The sequence below is a fragment of the Suricata suricatta genome, chromosome 3 (assembly GCF_006229205.1).
Source record: "Suricata suricatta isolate VVHF042 chromosome 3, meerkat_22Aug2017_6uvM2_HiC, whole genome shotgun sequence".
NCBI lineage: Eukaryota > Metazoa > Chordata > Mammalia > Carnivora > Herpestidae > Suricata > Suricata suricatta.
The window spans coordinates 133,905,094-133,922,430 of record NC_043702.1 but is presented as its reverse complement, the minus strand read 5'-3'; the positions used below and the strand labels follow the sequence as shown (position 1 = coordinate 133,922,430).

The 17,337-nt window shown below is 42.6% G+C and overlaps 1 protein-coding gene across 1 annotated transcript; it reads right to left on the bottom strand.

The window, feature by feature from the left end:
* Positions 1-13,320: 13,320 nt before the first annotated feature.
* Positions 13,321-15,027, bottom strand: ZNF648 (zinc finger protein 648). Its single transcript, XM_029933479.1, has one exon. It carries the CDS (start codon positions 15,025-15,027, stop codon positions 13,321-13,323), a length of 1,707 nt encoding a protein of 568 aa, XP_029789339.1.
* Between the last annotated feature and the right edge of the window lie 2,310 nt (positions 15,028-17,337).

The following is a 17,337-nucleotide window of genomic DNA, read 5'->3' as shown; positions in this document are numbered from 1 at the left end:
TAGTGTATTTTATTGAATATGCTTTCCATCATATCTATTAAGATGATCCTACATTTCTTTCAGTTTAATCAGTTAATGTGGCTAATTACTGCAGTAACATTTCTTGAGGTTGAAACATTTTTTTTGGTGTGGTGAATTAAGCCCTTTTTGGTCATGATGTGTTTCTTGTTTGTTTTTTTGGCTTGTTTGTGTGTGTGTGTGTGTGTGTGTGTGTGTGTGCGTGTGCAGTTTTAATTTCTTTTTAAGTTTTATTTGAATTCCAGTTAGTTAACATACAGTGTTATATTAGTTTCAGGTGTACATTACAGTGATTCCACATTTCCATACAACACTCTGAGCTGGTCACAAGTGCATCACACTTGTCATCAGGGAAATACAAATCAAAACTACAATCAGATCCCACCTAATACCTGTCAGAATGGCTAAAATCAAAAACATAAGAAACAACAGGCATTGGCGAGGATGTGGAGAAAAAGGAAACCTCATAAACTATTGGTGGGAATGTAAACTGGTGCAGTCACTCTGGAAAACAGTATGGAGGCTCCTCAGAAAGCTAAAAAAATAGAACTACCCTATGACCCAGGAATTGCACTACTTGGTATTTACCTAGAGAATACAAAAGCACTCGTTCAAAGGGTAAGTGGGTCTCTATGTATATAACAGCATTATTTACAACAGCCAAGATATGAAAGCGTCTCAGGTGTCCATCAACTGATGCATGGAGAAAGATGCGGTATATGTATATATGCAATGAACTATTGTTCAGCCATAAAAAATAATGAAATCTTGCCATTTGCAAGTCATGATATGTTTGGTTTTGATTATTCATTTGTTGGCTTTTGGATTTTCATTTTTTATGTTGGATTTGATATGCTAATATTTACTTAGGATTTTTGTATTTACATTTATAAGTGAGAAATGGCCATAATTTCTTTTTGTTGTTCTAATCTAGTCTTGTAATAAAGTTCCCTTCTTTATTTGTATTCTTCTCTACGGTGGCTTAATATTAGAAAAGGATTGTGTTCTTTGAAGATTTGGTGAACTTTGTTTATTTTTTATTTGTTTTAAATATAATTTATTGTCAAGTTGGCTAACATACAGTACATACAGTGTGCTCTTGGTTTTGGGGGTAGATTCCCATGGTTCATCACTTACATACAACACCCAGTGCTCATCCCAACAAGTGCCCTCCTTAATGCCCATGTGAATTTAGTTTAAAACAACATAAGCCTAGGGTTCATTTTTTTTTGTTTTGTTTGGGTTTTGTTTTGTTTAGGTTTAGGAAAAGCAAGAGTTTCAATAATAGGTTATATTTTTTACTGGTTATTGTCTTATTTAAATTTTTATATTTTTGGTGCCACTTTGATGATATATAATCTTGTAGAAAGTTTTCCATTTCATTTAAGTTTTTAAACTTGTGGGCATCAGACTGTTTAAGTTTTTTAAATATTTATTCTATTCTGGTTTTCAAGCTTTCTACTATAAATATAATTTTATCCTTTTAATTTCTAATATTTGTTCTCCCTCATTTCCCCTTTATCAGTCTTACTAGTGCTTTCTCTTTTTGATTAGTATATTCAAAGGACCAGCTTCTGGCTGTGATTTTTTATTCCTCTGCTTTCTAGATTATTTCCTCCTATCTTGACTACATCCTGGTTGAGAGGCTGTATCTGCTTCTACTTGCTATTCTAGGTAATGAAGCTTTACATAAGCTTCACAGGCTGGGACCACATTTTCTTCCAGTCTGGCTCCACTATTTACTTCACTTACACATAATTTGAGAATTAGACTCCCAGCCACATCAGCCAGCTCTCTGACCCAGAACCAAACAAGTGTACATCATGAGCCCCAATTACTGCATTCTGTTTCTATTCCATTATGGTCCATGAGGATTTTAATCTTGCTTCTGAGCACAGCTGTATTTTAATTGTTTTTCTTTAGTTATATTTTGTTCATCATTGCATTGCCATGTATTTAGGGAGTGGTGGTTAAATCATAAACTCACAGAACCATCTTGACTGAAATTCAAGGAATTATTTTTCCAGTTCTTTGTATAATTAGAAACTATTTTAACTGTTTAGAAAAATAAAAATAATTTTATAGTTCCAAGAGTAAATTTTAACTAATTCTGTGAATAAAAGTTATCTCTTTTTTTGCCATAGAATGTTTAAAAGACAAAATGAAGCTATATCAAATCTGTTCAGAAAGTATGTAAGACCAAAGGACAAGAATGTCAACAAAAAGCCAAGAACAAATAGCTGCCCTGTGGTCCCAGGATGAGTATGGAGGTAGCAGGGCAGTTAAGAGATGCCCAGGACTCAGAGAAGTCAGAAGATGCACCAGAAATCCGGCTTTCATTTGGAAGTTCAAGAAGAGTCTTTGCCACTTTCCAAGACTGGCTGTCTCTCTGTGGGTCCCTCAGGTAGGCAAGTGCTTCTGGTGGAACTCAGGAAACTGATGAAACTGACTACCACTCACAGAGAGAAACCACTGCAGGAGCCTCTGTCACTTCTAATTCCCAGTCAGACTTATAGCATAGGGACTTAGAACCACCATCCTCTGGGCACTCAGAAGAACTTCAGAAGATCCTGCAGAGGATAATGAAAATATCATTCATATTGATTCATCTGATGAAGATCTAGAACCAATCTCTGAAAAATACTTCTCTTAGCAATCTAAGAAGTGCAGGACACCTTTTCAGGACTTCGGGAGAACAGAAAGAATCATGTAGTGGCACATTCCTATTATTGCCCCCTCTTGTAGCAAGGAACCCTTACAGGCTGCCAACCTATACCTGCACAAGTTGATTCATTCTAGGGACTAGCCTTTAAGTGCCCTGAATGTGATAAAGGTTTCATCCTCACAGCAGATGTGTGGAGGCACTGGTGTGATGTACACAACATGACATGAGCTAATAGGAAATAGTGTCGTGGAAAAGTCCTGCTACACTGCATCAGAACCATCACAGTTCAGATGACTGAAACACAGGAAAAGAGGACTCCAAATTATACATTGGTCCTGTTTGTTGCAGGGGTTTTCCAAATTGAACCTTTTATCTAAACATAAGGTAATCCATTGACAGGTCAGCCCATACAAGTGCCAGGAATGGTCTTTATCCAGCAGGTCAGGTTAAAAAGACACCAACAGGAATGCGTGGGAAGCTCAGTCAGTTTAGTGTCCAACTCTTGATTTTGGCTCAGGTCATGATTTCACAGTTCATGAAATCAAGCCCCACATCGGGCTCTGTACTGACAGTGTGGAGTCTGCTTGGATTCTCCCTCTCCCTCTCTATCTCTCTCCCCCCCAAAATAAATTAATAAACATTAAAAAAAAAAAGACACCAGCAAACACACTCTGGAGAGCACTCCTGCTACTGTGATGAGTGTGGACAGAACTTCAGCGGATTCATAATGAAGAGAAACCATATTCTGTGCTTGTTGCAGTCACTCTGTCACTTCACTGAGTCAGTGCTCTGAGGAGGCAGGAACAGCTTCATAAGGTGGAAGAATCCTGGTGCCAGGGACGGATAAGTGTTTTTATTGTCTTTTGTTTTTCTCTCCATTAAGATCTATTAACTAAATCAAACTTTCTAATATGGCTGTTAACTTAGTCCAGGTTTTTTCCCAGACTCTGTCCCTCATGGATGGCTCAAAATAAAACTAAAGATGTGGTTTCTTTTCCCATTGGAAATGCTATGGTCATTAATAGCAGGAGTAAAGTAGGTATTTTCAGGTGCAGATAACGCTGTTATTAATGACTGAGAATTAAGTGACCTTTTACAGTTAGCAGACTCCTTATCAAGAAGCCTGGCCCTTTTCATAATTTGATGTCCTGCTTGGTACTTTCAGGACTGGTCTTTATTTGGGTTTTCCATTATAGAAATCCCTGTACTGCCTGCATGCAGTTTGGGATGTAAATGTAGTAGCCTCTTTCCTTGAGTAGTAATTTGGTTTATTTTTGTCATTAATTGTTGCTTTTTTCTCCAAAATAAAATATTTTTCTTAAAATCTTCGACAGGTGTTTATTTGAAGAACTTGTCCCCTTTTCAAACTTCAGGTACAAATTTTGTGTATTCCAGGAGTAATTGTTACCTTTGTGAGAGAGACTATGACTATCTTCCCATATTAGTAGTGAATTCACTACTGTATTTTAAGAAATCCATTCACCTCTTTGGAATATGTGTTGTCTTAACCATCTTCTGTTTATTTTCCCTTTTAAAAAATCATCAAAAAAAGAATATTTGGTTGAGCTTACTTTGTAAGTCTGTTATGGTCTTTTCCTATCATAAATGACTTAAATTCCTGATTTGGGTGCTGGACACATATTTGGAAGTGAAATTAACCTAATAAATATTCTTAAATTCAAGCCAATTGCTGGACTTTACAAAGTCTATGGTCTCCTGGAATCCAAAGGAAAACATCGGTGATGTGGATTATTTTGATAAGATTCATGTCTTTTTGGATTCTCAAGGAGCCTGTGATTAAAAAAAAAAGGTTCAGAACCACTTTACAAAAGTTATGGAGTGACGTTCAGCCTCATTCACTCTGACTTCATCATTGTCTTTTGTTCTTTATGAATTCTCTCAGAACTGGTGTATCGTTACAAAAGCACCATCTTTAATATGCCTCTAAGGAATGTCTTCTTTTACAATGGTGATTGTATTGGCATTAAATTCTTTTGCACGATGTATGTTTTAAGACTTTTTGAAATTTGACGAAAATTGCATGCTAAATTGCAAACTCGTTTTGGCTTTACATCTTTACCCAGTTAATAACTGGTGATGGTAGGGAACAGGCTAAAGTAATTCGGTGAGGGAAGCTCGTTTCCCTGAAATGGAAAGGTGAACAATGAATGGCTCATAGAAGACAGAAATGGCTCTAGACTGAGAATTTAAAATGTAATCTTAAAGCCATTTTATTAGGATAAAAAGAAAACATAAACATTTCCATTTTAATACCTGTCCTAAGCATTACTTAAATCTACTATAATTTCTGAAATTAATAGATCCCTTTAAAGCGATGATCTTTAGTAAATGTAATGGATAGAAATCAAATCACATGAAAGTGAAAAAGAGGATCTGGTAGAAGAGAAAGAGCTCTGGACTGCCATTAGAAGCTCTGCAATTTCCAGCTTCCTCACCTGTAAAATAGTGATTGCTAAGGCCCAGTGCAGTTCCAAAACTTCTTTGCTTAAGTGACAGGATGAATTATATTTCCACTGTCCTTTCAGCTACCTGAAGTGACATAAGTGATACTTAATATTCACAGTTGCAAGAAGGTCCGGATACTACTTGTTTTGCAGCAGAACAATGCAGCCACCAGCAGTGCCTGGAGGTAGTACCTGCAGATGCTAATCCTTGGAACCTGCAAATGTTACCTCTCAAAAAGGGGCAGGTACATTGGCAGATGTAATAAAGGCTTTAGAGATGGAGAGATTTCTTGGATTGTGTGGGTGAACTCTAAGTGCCATCACAGTGTCCTTATAGGAGAAAGGCAGAGAGAGATTTGACACCGACAGAAAAGAAGCCAGTATGGGTATGGAGACAAGGGACTGGAATGATACAGCCACAAGACAAGGGATGCTGGCAGCCACCAGAAGCTGGAAGGGAGAAGGAACGGATTCTCCCCTAGAGCCTCTGGAGGGAGCTTGGTCCTGCCCACATCTTGATTTTAGCCCAGGGATCCCGATTTCAGACATCTGGCTTCCAGAATACTGAGAAGATAAATTTCTGTCGTTGTGAGATACTTACGTCATGGTACTTTGTTACGTAGCGGGAGGAAACTAATAGAAGCGGCTCGCGCACACATGCGCAGACATCCAGGCATTATGATTGTGGACCCACTTACATGGGGGAAGATGCGTACCGTACTGACTGCATTTCTGTGTTGTCCGTTTAGAGTTATACGAGTCCCAGGCTGACAGAGAATTATTAAATATATGTTTCCAGATGTACATCTTGTGATTTCAGAAGTACCAGGGAGGTGCCTCTCCCAAATATCTCCCTCCATTGATGCCTAGAGTCCCTTTTTTAGGATATACATTTTGCAGTCTCAAAATGGAAAAACTAGGTATCTGTGTATTTATTTCCTACCACTTTCCTTCCAGGAACGTGAATTGAGGAGGACCAAATAGGAGCTTCAGGTGCCTTACGTACCCATCTACATTACCCTCTCATTCAACTCCTCTTCCTCATTGGCCCCCCTTGGTCTTTGAAGACAGGAATTCGAAGATGAGAGTGAGAAGGAGAGATGGGGAAAGGCCAGTTGCATAAGGCTGAGGGTAGGGTGGCGAGAACAAACCAGGTTTAGGAGAAGAGGCAGTGTTTATAGCAGAAGGAGCACTGACTGCCCAGTGAGCCAAAGGAGGAGCCTGGGGCTTGGCCTTAGCTCCACACGCTGCCCCCACTTCAAGATGGAGGGAGTACAGCTGCGCAGATCTGAATGGTCTGCTTCCGTGCTTACTAGCTATGAGACCTTGGATACTTTGCTTATGCTTTCCACAACTTTGTTTTCTTATGTGAAAAGTGGGGATAACAACACTGATTTCCTAGGACTGTGTTCTAGATTCTAGAAATTAGAGATTTCTCCACTTACTAGGGAAGACCATGCTTTAGTTCATTTATCTCCATGGATTAGAAATTGCAGTATTCCCAAAAGAGGTAATCACCAGGGTTTCATTCTTATAGTTGCATATCAAATATGCTGCTACTGTCCAGATAGTACCCAGAGTGCTTCTGCCTGTTTCCCAGACGGTCCCTTTGGCTGAGTCTTAGAGTTAGGATGGCTCACTTGGCAATGGGGCAGATGACACAGGGGTTTCCTGAATACCAGCTGAGCCTCTGCCAGCCTCAGTAGTAACCCCTGATTGAGGGCGGGGGTAGGGAATGTGGCGACAGGAGTGGAGATGTGTTCCAACCCATCTGTCAGGGCTCATGGAGACATCTAGTAACTGCTCTCTTACTCATTAGGAGTAAATTATTCTCTGTATTACGGTTTGTTAGCTATTGTGGCATTAACCACTTACCAACCAAACCTAGTAGCTTAAAATACAAAACATTTATTATTTCACAGTGTTTCCAGGGGTCAGGAATTTGGAAGCCACTTAGATAAACTGTTCTGGCTTCAGGTCTCTTATGAGGTTTCAGTTAAGCAGTCAGCCAGGTCTGTAGTCATCTGGTCTCTCGACTGGGACTAAAGGGTTCCCTATAGGCTCACTTATGTGGCTGTTAGGAGATTTCTTCACTGCAAAGCCCTCTTTATAAGGCTGCTCATGACATGATAGCTGGCTTCCCTTGGAGCAAGTAATAGTAGGGGGTGGGGAGAGGCAAGGGGAAGAGAGGAAGAGAGAGGGGGAGAGAGAGCTGTAGAAGCCAGGATGCTTTTTATGATCTAGCCTCAGAAGTGTTCTTCCACCTTATTCCATTCATTAGAACCAAGTCACTGAGTTCAGCCCACACCCAAAAAAAGGCGAGAGATTAGGGACACTTCTTCTTTTTTTTAAGGTCACTTCTCAAAAGGAAGGGTATCAAAGAATTTGCGGGAATATTTTTTTATTTAATTTTTTAATTCTTTGGATTTTAAAAAAATTTCAGCTTTATTGAGGTATGTTGACATATAAAACTCTAAGATAAAGTATGCATTGTAGTGATTTGATATATATCTACATTGTGAAAGGGTTCTCTCTATCTAATGAATACATCCATCACGTCACATATTTTTCTTTTGATATTTGGTGAAAACACTTAAGTTCTACTCTCTTAAAAGATTTCAGTTATACAGTACAATATTATCAACTACAGTCACCATATTTTACATTAGATCCTCAGGCCTCATTTATCTTATGGCTAAAAGTTTGTACCCTTTGACCAACATCTCCCCAATTCCCCCACCCCCAGCCTCTGGAAACCACTGTTCTAACTGCTTCTATATGTTTGACTTTTTTAGATTCCACGTAGAAGTGATATCATACAGCATTTGTCTTTCTCTGTCTAACTTATCTCACTTAGCATACATAACATCCTCAACATGTCTATCTGTATTGTCACAAATGGGAGACTTCCTTCTTTCTTATGGCTACTTTTCCATTGTGTGTGTTCACTATATCTTCTTTATCTAATCATCCCTTGAACTTATGTGGGTATATTTTTTAAGCCACCACAATGGTAGAAAATAAAACTGTAAGCGAGCATGATTTCTAAACCAAAAAATGGAGGAATTTGCAGCACATTCTGCCAGTGAGAGAATTGCAACCTATTTTTGAGAAGGAGCATATAGACTTCAGTGATCCTTGCTTAACAATACTGATATACAATAGCCAAGTCTTATCTGCTTTCCTAGAAAAGAAAACTATTATATACCCCATGTGGAAATATTTTTCAAGACTCTCCCATAACAGATTGTTGTAAGGATTAATTGGGATAATGGATGCAGTGTCAGACCCCTAAAAAGTGTTCACTGAATGGTAGTTATTATTATCCTGTCACCAAACCTTATTGATTCCATATCTGAAATCTTGGGTATCTCTTCATCTTATTTACTAGCCTCCACTTGTCCTGGACTTCTTCCTAATGACTACAGAAGATCTTTGCTTCCCTTTTTGTCCTCAGCCTCCTCTACATCCTCTTTGCTTTATAGAAGGAATCTGTTTTACTTAAATCTTAATTATAGCTTGGGCGTTACAGAAGCTCTGTTTATTCACTGAACCATTCTACTGAGTGCCTGACACTCCTAAGACATTGAAACTCTGAGTCAATTTGACTAAGGTTGCGGGAAGTGATTAAGAAGAAAAACATAGAAAAATATTATTGAGCCATGGTGGAAAAATTTTAATTGTTCTGGCAAAGTTTTATGCATAATGGAGAGAGAGCAACTTATGTTAAAGATGAGCTTCCCTGTCAACTTTAAAAAGATACTATTTTTCTGGCTTAATGAAACATTGCCATTCCATCTTTGGCAATATTTTCATGGGTCCTTGAATTTGTGGTTCACAGTCTCTTTCTGGGTTTGTAACAGTGACATCTGCTCAAGTATTCTATCAATTAAATCAATGATTTCCTTCCCTGCAAGAATTTTCAAGGCCTAGCTGGGACTCCTGTGTGAGCTGTTGGGTCTGTATCAGAGATAATATAGCTGTTTGAAGTACATGCATTTAGATCATAAAATTTTGGGTAAAGGCTGAGTGTCGAGATTCCTTGCTGGTGTATTTTTCTGCATATAGTGTAGACACAGAATGTTCTGTTAGTGAGATAAAACGTCAGAGGACCTTCAAGGAACCATCACAACTTTAACTCAAATTCCTTTCTCCTGGCTGATTACTGACACCTTTTCTAAGGAAATGATGATTACTAGCTGCTAGCCCAAGTTCTCTCAAGTCCATTCTTAAGTAAACCAGAGGTCTTCCTTCTTCGGTCATGATTTCTGCTGTGCTGTCTTCCAACTTTTATCTTCTCTTGTACTTATGGTCACCTACTTTTTAAATCTTTTTTAATGTTTATTTATTTTTTTGAGACAGAGAGAGACAGAGACAGAGAGTAGGGGAGGGGGAGAGAGAGAGAGAGAGAGAGAGAGAGAAGGAGACACAGAATCTGAAACAGGCTCCAAGCTCTGAGCTGTCAGTAGGGAGCCTGATGCAAAGCTAACTCACGAACTGTGAGATCATGACTTGAGTGGAAGTCAGACTCTTAACCAACTGAGCCACCCGGGCGCCCCTATGGTCACCTACTTTTAAAATGCATGTCACCAATAATTGCAGAGTATTCTTCTATGCCAATCAGAGGCAGATGGTCCTCCTATAGTTAACAGAATAGTCTCTGGAACCAGTTAATGGCTCCACTTAATCCTAAGTGTCAAATCATTATTACATTACTCCCACACTATGGTATGTTAGGCACTGTAACTTGTTTGTCTCTTGATCTTCTCATCTTAAAAATAAGGATAATAATAATCACAGGTTTACTTTAATGTCTAAATAGTTAATATACATGAAACACTTAAAACAGTCCCTGGCATACTGAATACTACGTTAAGTAGTAGCTATTATTACTGTTATCCTAAAAGATATGAATCATGATGACTGTGGAGTCTGGTAAATATATCAAGAGAATCTTTATTAAGTGGAATCTTATAAATGATCATTTTTATTTGGTACATCCAGATTAATTTTGACAAACTAAACTGTGGATATAGCACTAATCTAGAGAGAAGCTTTAAATTCTATCACAAAGAATGCCCTGCTCTGATTTTTAATTACAAAACAGGGAAATAAGATTGTCTGCTGTGATGTGAAGGTTTATAGAAAACTAGAAAGTAGTTCACTAATATTTGGGGTAAGAATTGGAGCCAGTAAACACTGATTCTTCTGCAAACAGAGGATTCAACTGCCTCCACTTCGGAAGGACACGCTACTGGGAAAAATCTGTGCCAAGCCACTTTGCATCTGATCAGCTTCTCTTTTGCATTGGCTTCTCCACTGCATGTGTTGTTGACTTCCACTTAGCACTGCTGCCCAACCCAGTGACCTGTGGCTACAGCACTGGGCCCACATTCCCCTCCAATACCTATTCAGCATGACCCTTGCAGCTGGTGTGAGAAAACACTGGTTGGGAAAATTTTCCTTAAAATGTGACCTGATAATACCATAACACTGAAAGATTAATGAGCTTCCCTTCAGTCTATTCAGTATATTATATTCCCTTATATTCCAGAAACATAGTAGTAGCTCTAAAGATACCCAGTACAAGCTAGTCTAGTTTTTTTTTTCTGCCTATTAACAAAAAGGACACTCATTGTCTCCCCCGAAAGATGTGCCCACTCAGAAGCTATACCTAGAGACTGCATGTCATCTGCGGCAGTGAGATTATGGGACCACATCAAAACCTGCTTGCTAATTTGAGTCTTCCATAGCCAAGTCAGGAGGTGCTCTAGCAGTTTGAACTTATTTTTCGTTTCGTTCTGTTGTGATCTCATCCTGATGGCCTGTTTATTTTCATAATATCTGCTTACTAAATGATAAAATTTAATTATTACCAAGACATTAAGTATACCGGTTGTCCCAACTTGGCTGTGCATCAGGACACATAGGAAGCATAAAGGATTAGAATCTAAGATGCACTACAGACCTGTTTCAATATTCCAAGCTAGGATTCAGCAAGTTCTATGGTTAACAAACAGCTCAGGTGATTTCTATACAGCCATTCTATGAACTGGTTTGGGGAAAAACTGCCTTAAAAATTTACAGAAGCAAACTAAAGTTTTTAACTATTAAAACTAACGTACTTTTTTAAAAAATATAAAGAAAAGGAATAATAACTTCAGTCTTCAAAGATTTCATTGATTACCCAGGAAAAATGTACCAGCCTTTACTTTGTTCATAATCACAAGGTTATGGTTGATTTTTATGACTTATCTACCAACTTAATGCCTGTGACTTCAACAGGTATAACTCCAACTTTTATTGCCCCATTATTGTCCTTCCTAATTAGCCAGTGCAGATACAGAAGCTGAAGCCAAGGTCATATCACTCGCAAATAGCGGGGATGGACTAATAACTCAGCTACTGGTTGTCATGTCAGACCCAGAACCAGCCAACCCTCTTGTTTGAACATGCAGATGTGTCTAAGGGAGTTAAGACACAAAACCTCTGGACATGCAGTCAGAACTCTTATACTAAGGTTACCTTTGTCAAACAAGGCATATCAACATGTATCCCTTCTCTTTGGCTCCCATGTGTCAAGGTGGAATCCAAGAGAAATTCAGATTTGGCACCCTTTGGTGGCAATTTTAGAAATATGCTCAAGATATCTACAAAAGGAATGTACTATACATTCTTATGGAATAGCTTATTTAACTTTGATAAGATTAGAAGTGCTGTCTGCCCAAGGGAACTCTGTGAGGTCATGGATTCTTCATAGTAGAGGTAGAGAGCTAAGAACTACTGACATTAAACTTAAGAAAATTGGGGCATCTGGGTGGCTCAGTTGGTTAAGCCTCTGACTTCAGCTCAGGTCATGATCTTGCAGATTGTGGGTTCAAGCCCTGCATTGGGCTCTGTGCTGGCAGCTCAGAGCCTGGTGTCAGCTTCAGATTTGGTGCCTGCCCCTCCCCTGCTCACACTCTGTCTACGGCTCTCTCAAAAATAAATAATACGCTAAAAATTTTTAAAAAATAAACTATAAAAAATCAATACATTTTGAAGAATGTCTGTTGGTAATACAAATTTCAAATAACTTCATTAGAAAGTAATTGTGAGTCATGTGGGTTTCCAAACCTGGTCTTAATGACTTTGAAACACAGACACTTGGCACTTGGGCAAGGTGTTTGTTGTTGTTGTTGTTGTTGTTGTTGTTGTTTTACTTCAAATTGGAGCTAATGATACTCAAAAATTTTAAAGAACCTAAAAGGTTTCTTGAATTATGGTCAGGCCCATATGGAGAAATTTTATATATCTGTCTATAAATGGGCATATCACTGTCTATTCCACAGAAAGTAAGGTCCCAGGGTGGAAACAGGAGAAGAGGTGGCCAGACAGGAAGCACATGTGAATTTTGTGGATGAGACTCAGGTTAGATTGTTACTGAGTTTGACTGAAAAGAGGAATGGACTTTTTTTCAGATGCTAAGGTTGTTCTAGAATCAGAATAACTGGTTTCAAAACATAGAACATAGACTCCACTCTCTTTAAGATAGAGACCTTCTCTACTTCAGAGCCAAGACTCATTTCCCAAGGGTAAAGTAATTTTGGTAGGAAAGTGAAATACTGTGCTGTCTGGCTGGGTCGGAGCTAGCTCCAGGGAGGCCTTGCTGCCTTAGAAGAGTTGTTCACAGAGACCACTTCTGGGGATTCCTTTATTCATGTAAAAACTGAAAAACACCTTTCTCCCCAAGAGGCCCAGTATTTGCATATGGCTTCCAGGGCAGGACAGGACAATCTTTTTCTTTACTGTATCCCTGGAGCCTTGCACAGTGCCCACAACAGATTTCTATAATTCCCAATTGATTGAGATCCCCCCAACCAAAGAACTCAACTCTTGACCAGCTCTTGCTACTTTTTCTTATCCTTTTCCAATTGAGTATGACCTCTGAGATTCAGAAGAACAGCTGATAGGAAGCCACACATGGGGGTGCCAGCCCTCCTGTTCCTTTTTACACGAGAGATCAAACATACAAATCAAATGGATCACCCCATGGCCAGCGACCGGCTTGGGAGAAAAGGCTGACCCGTGGGCCCAGGTGACAATGCCATGTGAACGGGCTTGTCCATGGCGGAGGGTTCCCAGGAACTGAGGTTGACAGTGTCTTCACCTTCCTGAGAGTCGATAGAGCCCTCACTCATCAGAGGAGATGGGGATGGGTCCCTTCGTGCTCGCACTGTGCTTAGCTCGGTGCCGCTGGAGATGACTGGACCTGGTGAAGGCCTGACCGCAGTCCTCACACTGATAGGGCCTCTCCCCGTTGTGCACCCGAATGTGCTGGGCCAGCTCCGAGGCAATGCGGAAGGCCCTGCCGCACTCGGCACAGAGGAAGCCCTTCTCCCCAGAGTGGATCTGCTGGTGCCGCTTCAGGGTGGAGGAGCGGGCAAAGGCCTGGCCACACTGGGCGCACGGAAAGGGCCTCTCGCCGGTGTGGATGCGCTGGTGGCGCACGAGGCGCGAGGGCTGCGCGAAGGCCACACCACAGTCGGCGCACTTGAAGGGCCTCTGGCCGGTGTGCAGGGTCTGGTGCTCGATCAGGTTGGAGGATTTGGTGAAGCACTTGCCGCAGGTGGGGCAGGGGAAGGGCCGCTCGCCCGAGTGCACGCGCTGGTGCTCCATCATTCGGCTGGCCACGGCGAACTCGCGGTCGCAAGCCGGGCAGCGGAAGGGCTTCGGGCCCAGGTGTGTGCGTTGGTGGCGCAATAGCGACAGCGGCTTGTTGAAAGTCAGACTGCACTCGGCGCACGGGAAGGGCTTGTTGTTGCTGTGCATGTTGCGCTGGTGTTTGCGCAGGTCGGAGGAGCGCACGAAGGCCTTCCCGCAGTCGGGGCACGGGTAGGGCTTCTCGCCCGTGTGGGTGCGGATGTGCTTGCGGTGGTCCGAGGACCAGGTGTAGGCCTTGTCGCAGAAGGGACACCGGTAGGGCCGCTCGCCCGTGTGCAGGCGCCGGTGCTGCTGGAGCGTGCCCCGATGGGAGTAGGCCTTGCCGCACAGCTCACAGGCGTAAGGCTTAGTGCCTCGCGGTTGCGAGGGGCTCAGCAGGCTGCTGGGCTTCTGGAAGGCCCTTCCTCCCTGCAGGCACTTGTAGGGGTGCACCTCCCCTTGCCCGCCCTCACGTGAGCCCTCGGGATTCTGGCCCTTCCTGCCGATCTGAGCTTTGGCCAGCACCGTTGCTGCCACGCCGGCTGGGGAGGCCGATCCCCAGGCTGGTGTGTGAGTCTTCTGCATGGGGAGGGCCCAGCTGCCACCGGGCCTGGGGAAACGCAGGAGGGACGAGTTGTCTGGGGTGTCTACACTCTTCTGTGCACAGAAATATCTTCCAGTATCAGGGAAGCTGGATGGAACACCCAAGGCAGCGTCAAGCTTTTCCCTAAAGACTCCATCATCCCCTGCAGGTGGTGAGTCCCTAAGCCATTGCGTTGGACCTAACAACTTGTGTGAAGAGTCACTGGGGAGGGTCCCCGAAGCTATACGAGCTCCGGCCGAGTCCTGTGTCTGTGTGATCTTTGACTCATCTCTTCCCCAGCTGGCCTTCTTCCGAGGCATCCCCATCGGTTCCTTCCCCAGGCTCCCAGGACTAACGGGGCCAGAGAATTTCTCTTCCTCACTGGATGGATGATGCCATGGCAAGTCAGGATTGTCCTGAGTCACTGGAGAGCTGCTTCTTGGACAAGCCTGGTGATCACGGCCTCTAGGGCTCCCTTTGTCTCCTGCCTCCCCACCATCCTCATCCTCACTCTCTAAGCTCATGCTCAGCACTGGGGAGTCATGAGCCTCCTCAGTCGAGCTGCAAAGAGGAGACGCCTTGCCCCACCTGTCCTGGGGGTCCACCTGGGTCATGATGTCACTTCTATTCCTGCTCCTCCTAGACAGAACCTTTGCTTGGTTCAGGATACCTGCAAAATAGGAAGGTATGAAGAGAAATCACAAAGAATGTACTTAATCGCCTTCATGGCCACAGGGACTAAGTTCTCACTACAAATCTTTCTCCATCTGGTGGCTGTGCTCGCCACGTTGTTGTGCCTCACTGGCAAGGAGGAGGGAGGCCCTTCTGAAAAACCCATGGTCATCCTTCATCACGTTAGAGGTCCACTTGCTAGAAGCCCCAGAAGACGATGTTGTCAGGGATGGCAGGGGTGGTTCATGTGCCCAGTGCCAGCCGGGCCCTGCCCTGTCCTGGGCTCAAACCCCAACTGCTGGCCAGGTGGTTTCTCTATGAGCATGGGGGAAGACTAGAAGACAGGCCAGGAAGCAAGGTGAGGTCCTCCTCAGGCTTCTTAAACTGTCAGCCCACCTGGGAAGCTGAAAACCAGGCTGGCTCCTGATGTCCCTGCCAGGTGTCCAAGTCCACCATCTCTCAGTGGCATCACTGGGACTGCCTCCCAGGCTCCAGGCTGTGAGGTCATGCCTTCCGAAGACAAGGAACAGCCACTAAGAGAGCGGAGGTGGGTCAGGAAGACACCAGGGTATATCTGTGAAGATACCCAGCTGCCCCTCACTGTTTATTTCTTTAAAAAATTTGTTTTAATGTTATTTATTTTTGAGAGAGAGAGAGAGACACAGAGCATGAACAGGGGAGGAGCAGACAGAGAGGGAGACGTGGAATCTGAAGCAGGCTCCAGATTCTGAGCTATCAGCAGAGCCTAACACAGGGCTCGAACCCACGAGCCATGAGCTCATGACCTGAGCCAAAGTCGGCCACTTAACCGACTGAGCCACCCAGGCACCCCCGCCCCTCACTGTTTAAACAGGGCTTCTCAGGCCTGTGGGAAGGCGGTGAACATACGTACACTGTGGGGGGAGAGGAGGCCATGCTAATAGAAGCTTGAACTATCCTTAAAATATTGCTTCATCTTAGCAATATGTATGTAAGCCACGAATCACGAGCATCAACCCCTGAAACCAAGAGCACACTGTATACAATGCATGTTTGCTAACTTGACAATAAATTATATTTAAAAATAATATTGCTTCATCTTAAACATTCATGAGAATTTACATTCTATGTCATGTTGGTTTTTTGTTTAATATATATCTTTTGTTTTTATGTATTCTTATGGAAACATTTTTTATTGAAGTGTAATTGACATGCAATATTACATTTATGTATTTTTAATTTTGGTAAATTTGGTATATATGTATGTATACACACATTTAGAATTTCTTTTTCTTTTCCACAAGCACTGTCTTTTTTTTTCCAAAGATCGTGTTTTAAGTTACCTTCATTTTAAATGTTTAACTTTTCCCCCTTAAGCACCCATATTTATCCATGGCCTGGTATATTTCTGGTAAACCCGGTGTGTCCCCAGGGGTGCATGTACCCCGATTTGAGAAGCATAGACTTAAGGTTTTGAGAGCAGGACATGAGACAAGGAAGACATTGAGTTTTATTTTCTGAGTGATTTTATTTTAGCTTGAAGACCTGGAGAAAGCCTGCCGGGTTGGCTAGTAAGGATTGTTAGTGTGAGCGATGCATGTTACAGGAGCTGCGGGAGTGAGAGGCAGGCTCCTGCAGGCCTGGGGGTGAGGGGCGATTTCTGACCAGAGGACTGAGCTTGCTTTTGTCTGGATGGAACCTTCTGAGAATCTCAGAGGGGATAATGCTAGCAGTTCTACTCTCTGGGCAGATATTATGTGCCAGAGAGAATGCTGAGCCCCTCACAAGCAGGATTTCATTTATTCTTTCCAGCAGCCTTTAAGAGAAATGCCGTGACTAATAATCTTTCCATTTTACAGAACAGGAAAGTGAGGTTTAATGAGGTCTCCTACCTGCCAAAGGCCACACTGCTCACAGACAGCAGCCCCCAGGTTCCTTTTTAACTTCCAGGCCATCATGTTACACCCTCAGCCTTAGGGCCTGTCTCCCAGATGTGGCCTCCAGATGGAGGCCTGCCCTGGGGCCGGGCCCTGCCCAAGAACAGCCGCAGCATCCTGGGGGAGAGCCACTGCTTTCTGTAGGCATCAAAGCTCCTTGTGTTTTCTGGGCCAAGGAACCTTGGCTATGGGGCCTCACCGCTGGGCTCCTCCCTGCTCGTGTTGACCCAAAGTGCCCTCTGCAGAGAAAGAGGCCAGGACACATGCTGTGGAGACTGTTGCCTGGGGTGGTCAAGAGTGTTAGTCACCGAGTATTTACTTTCGGAAAGCTCCTTC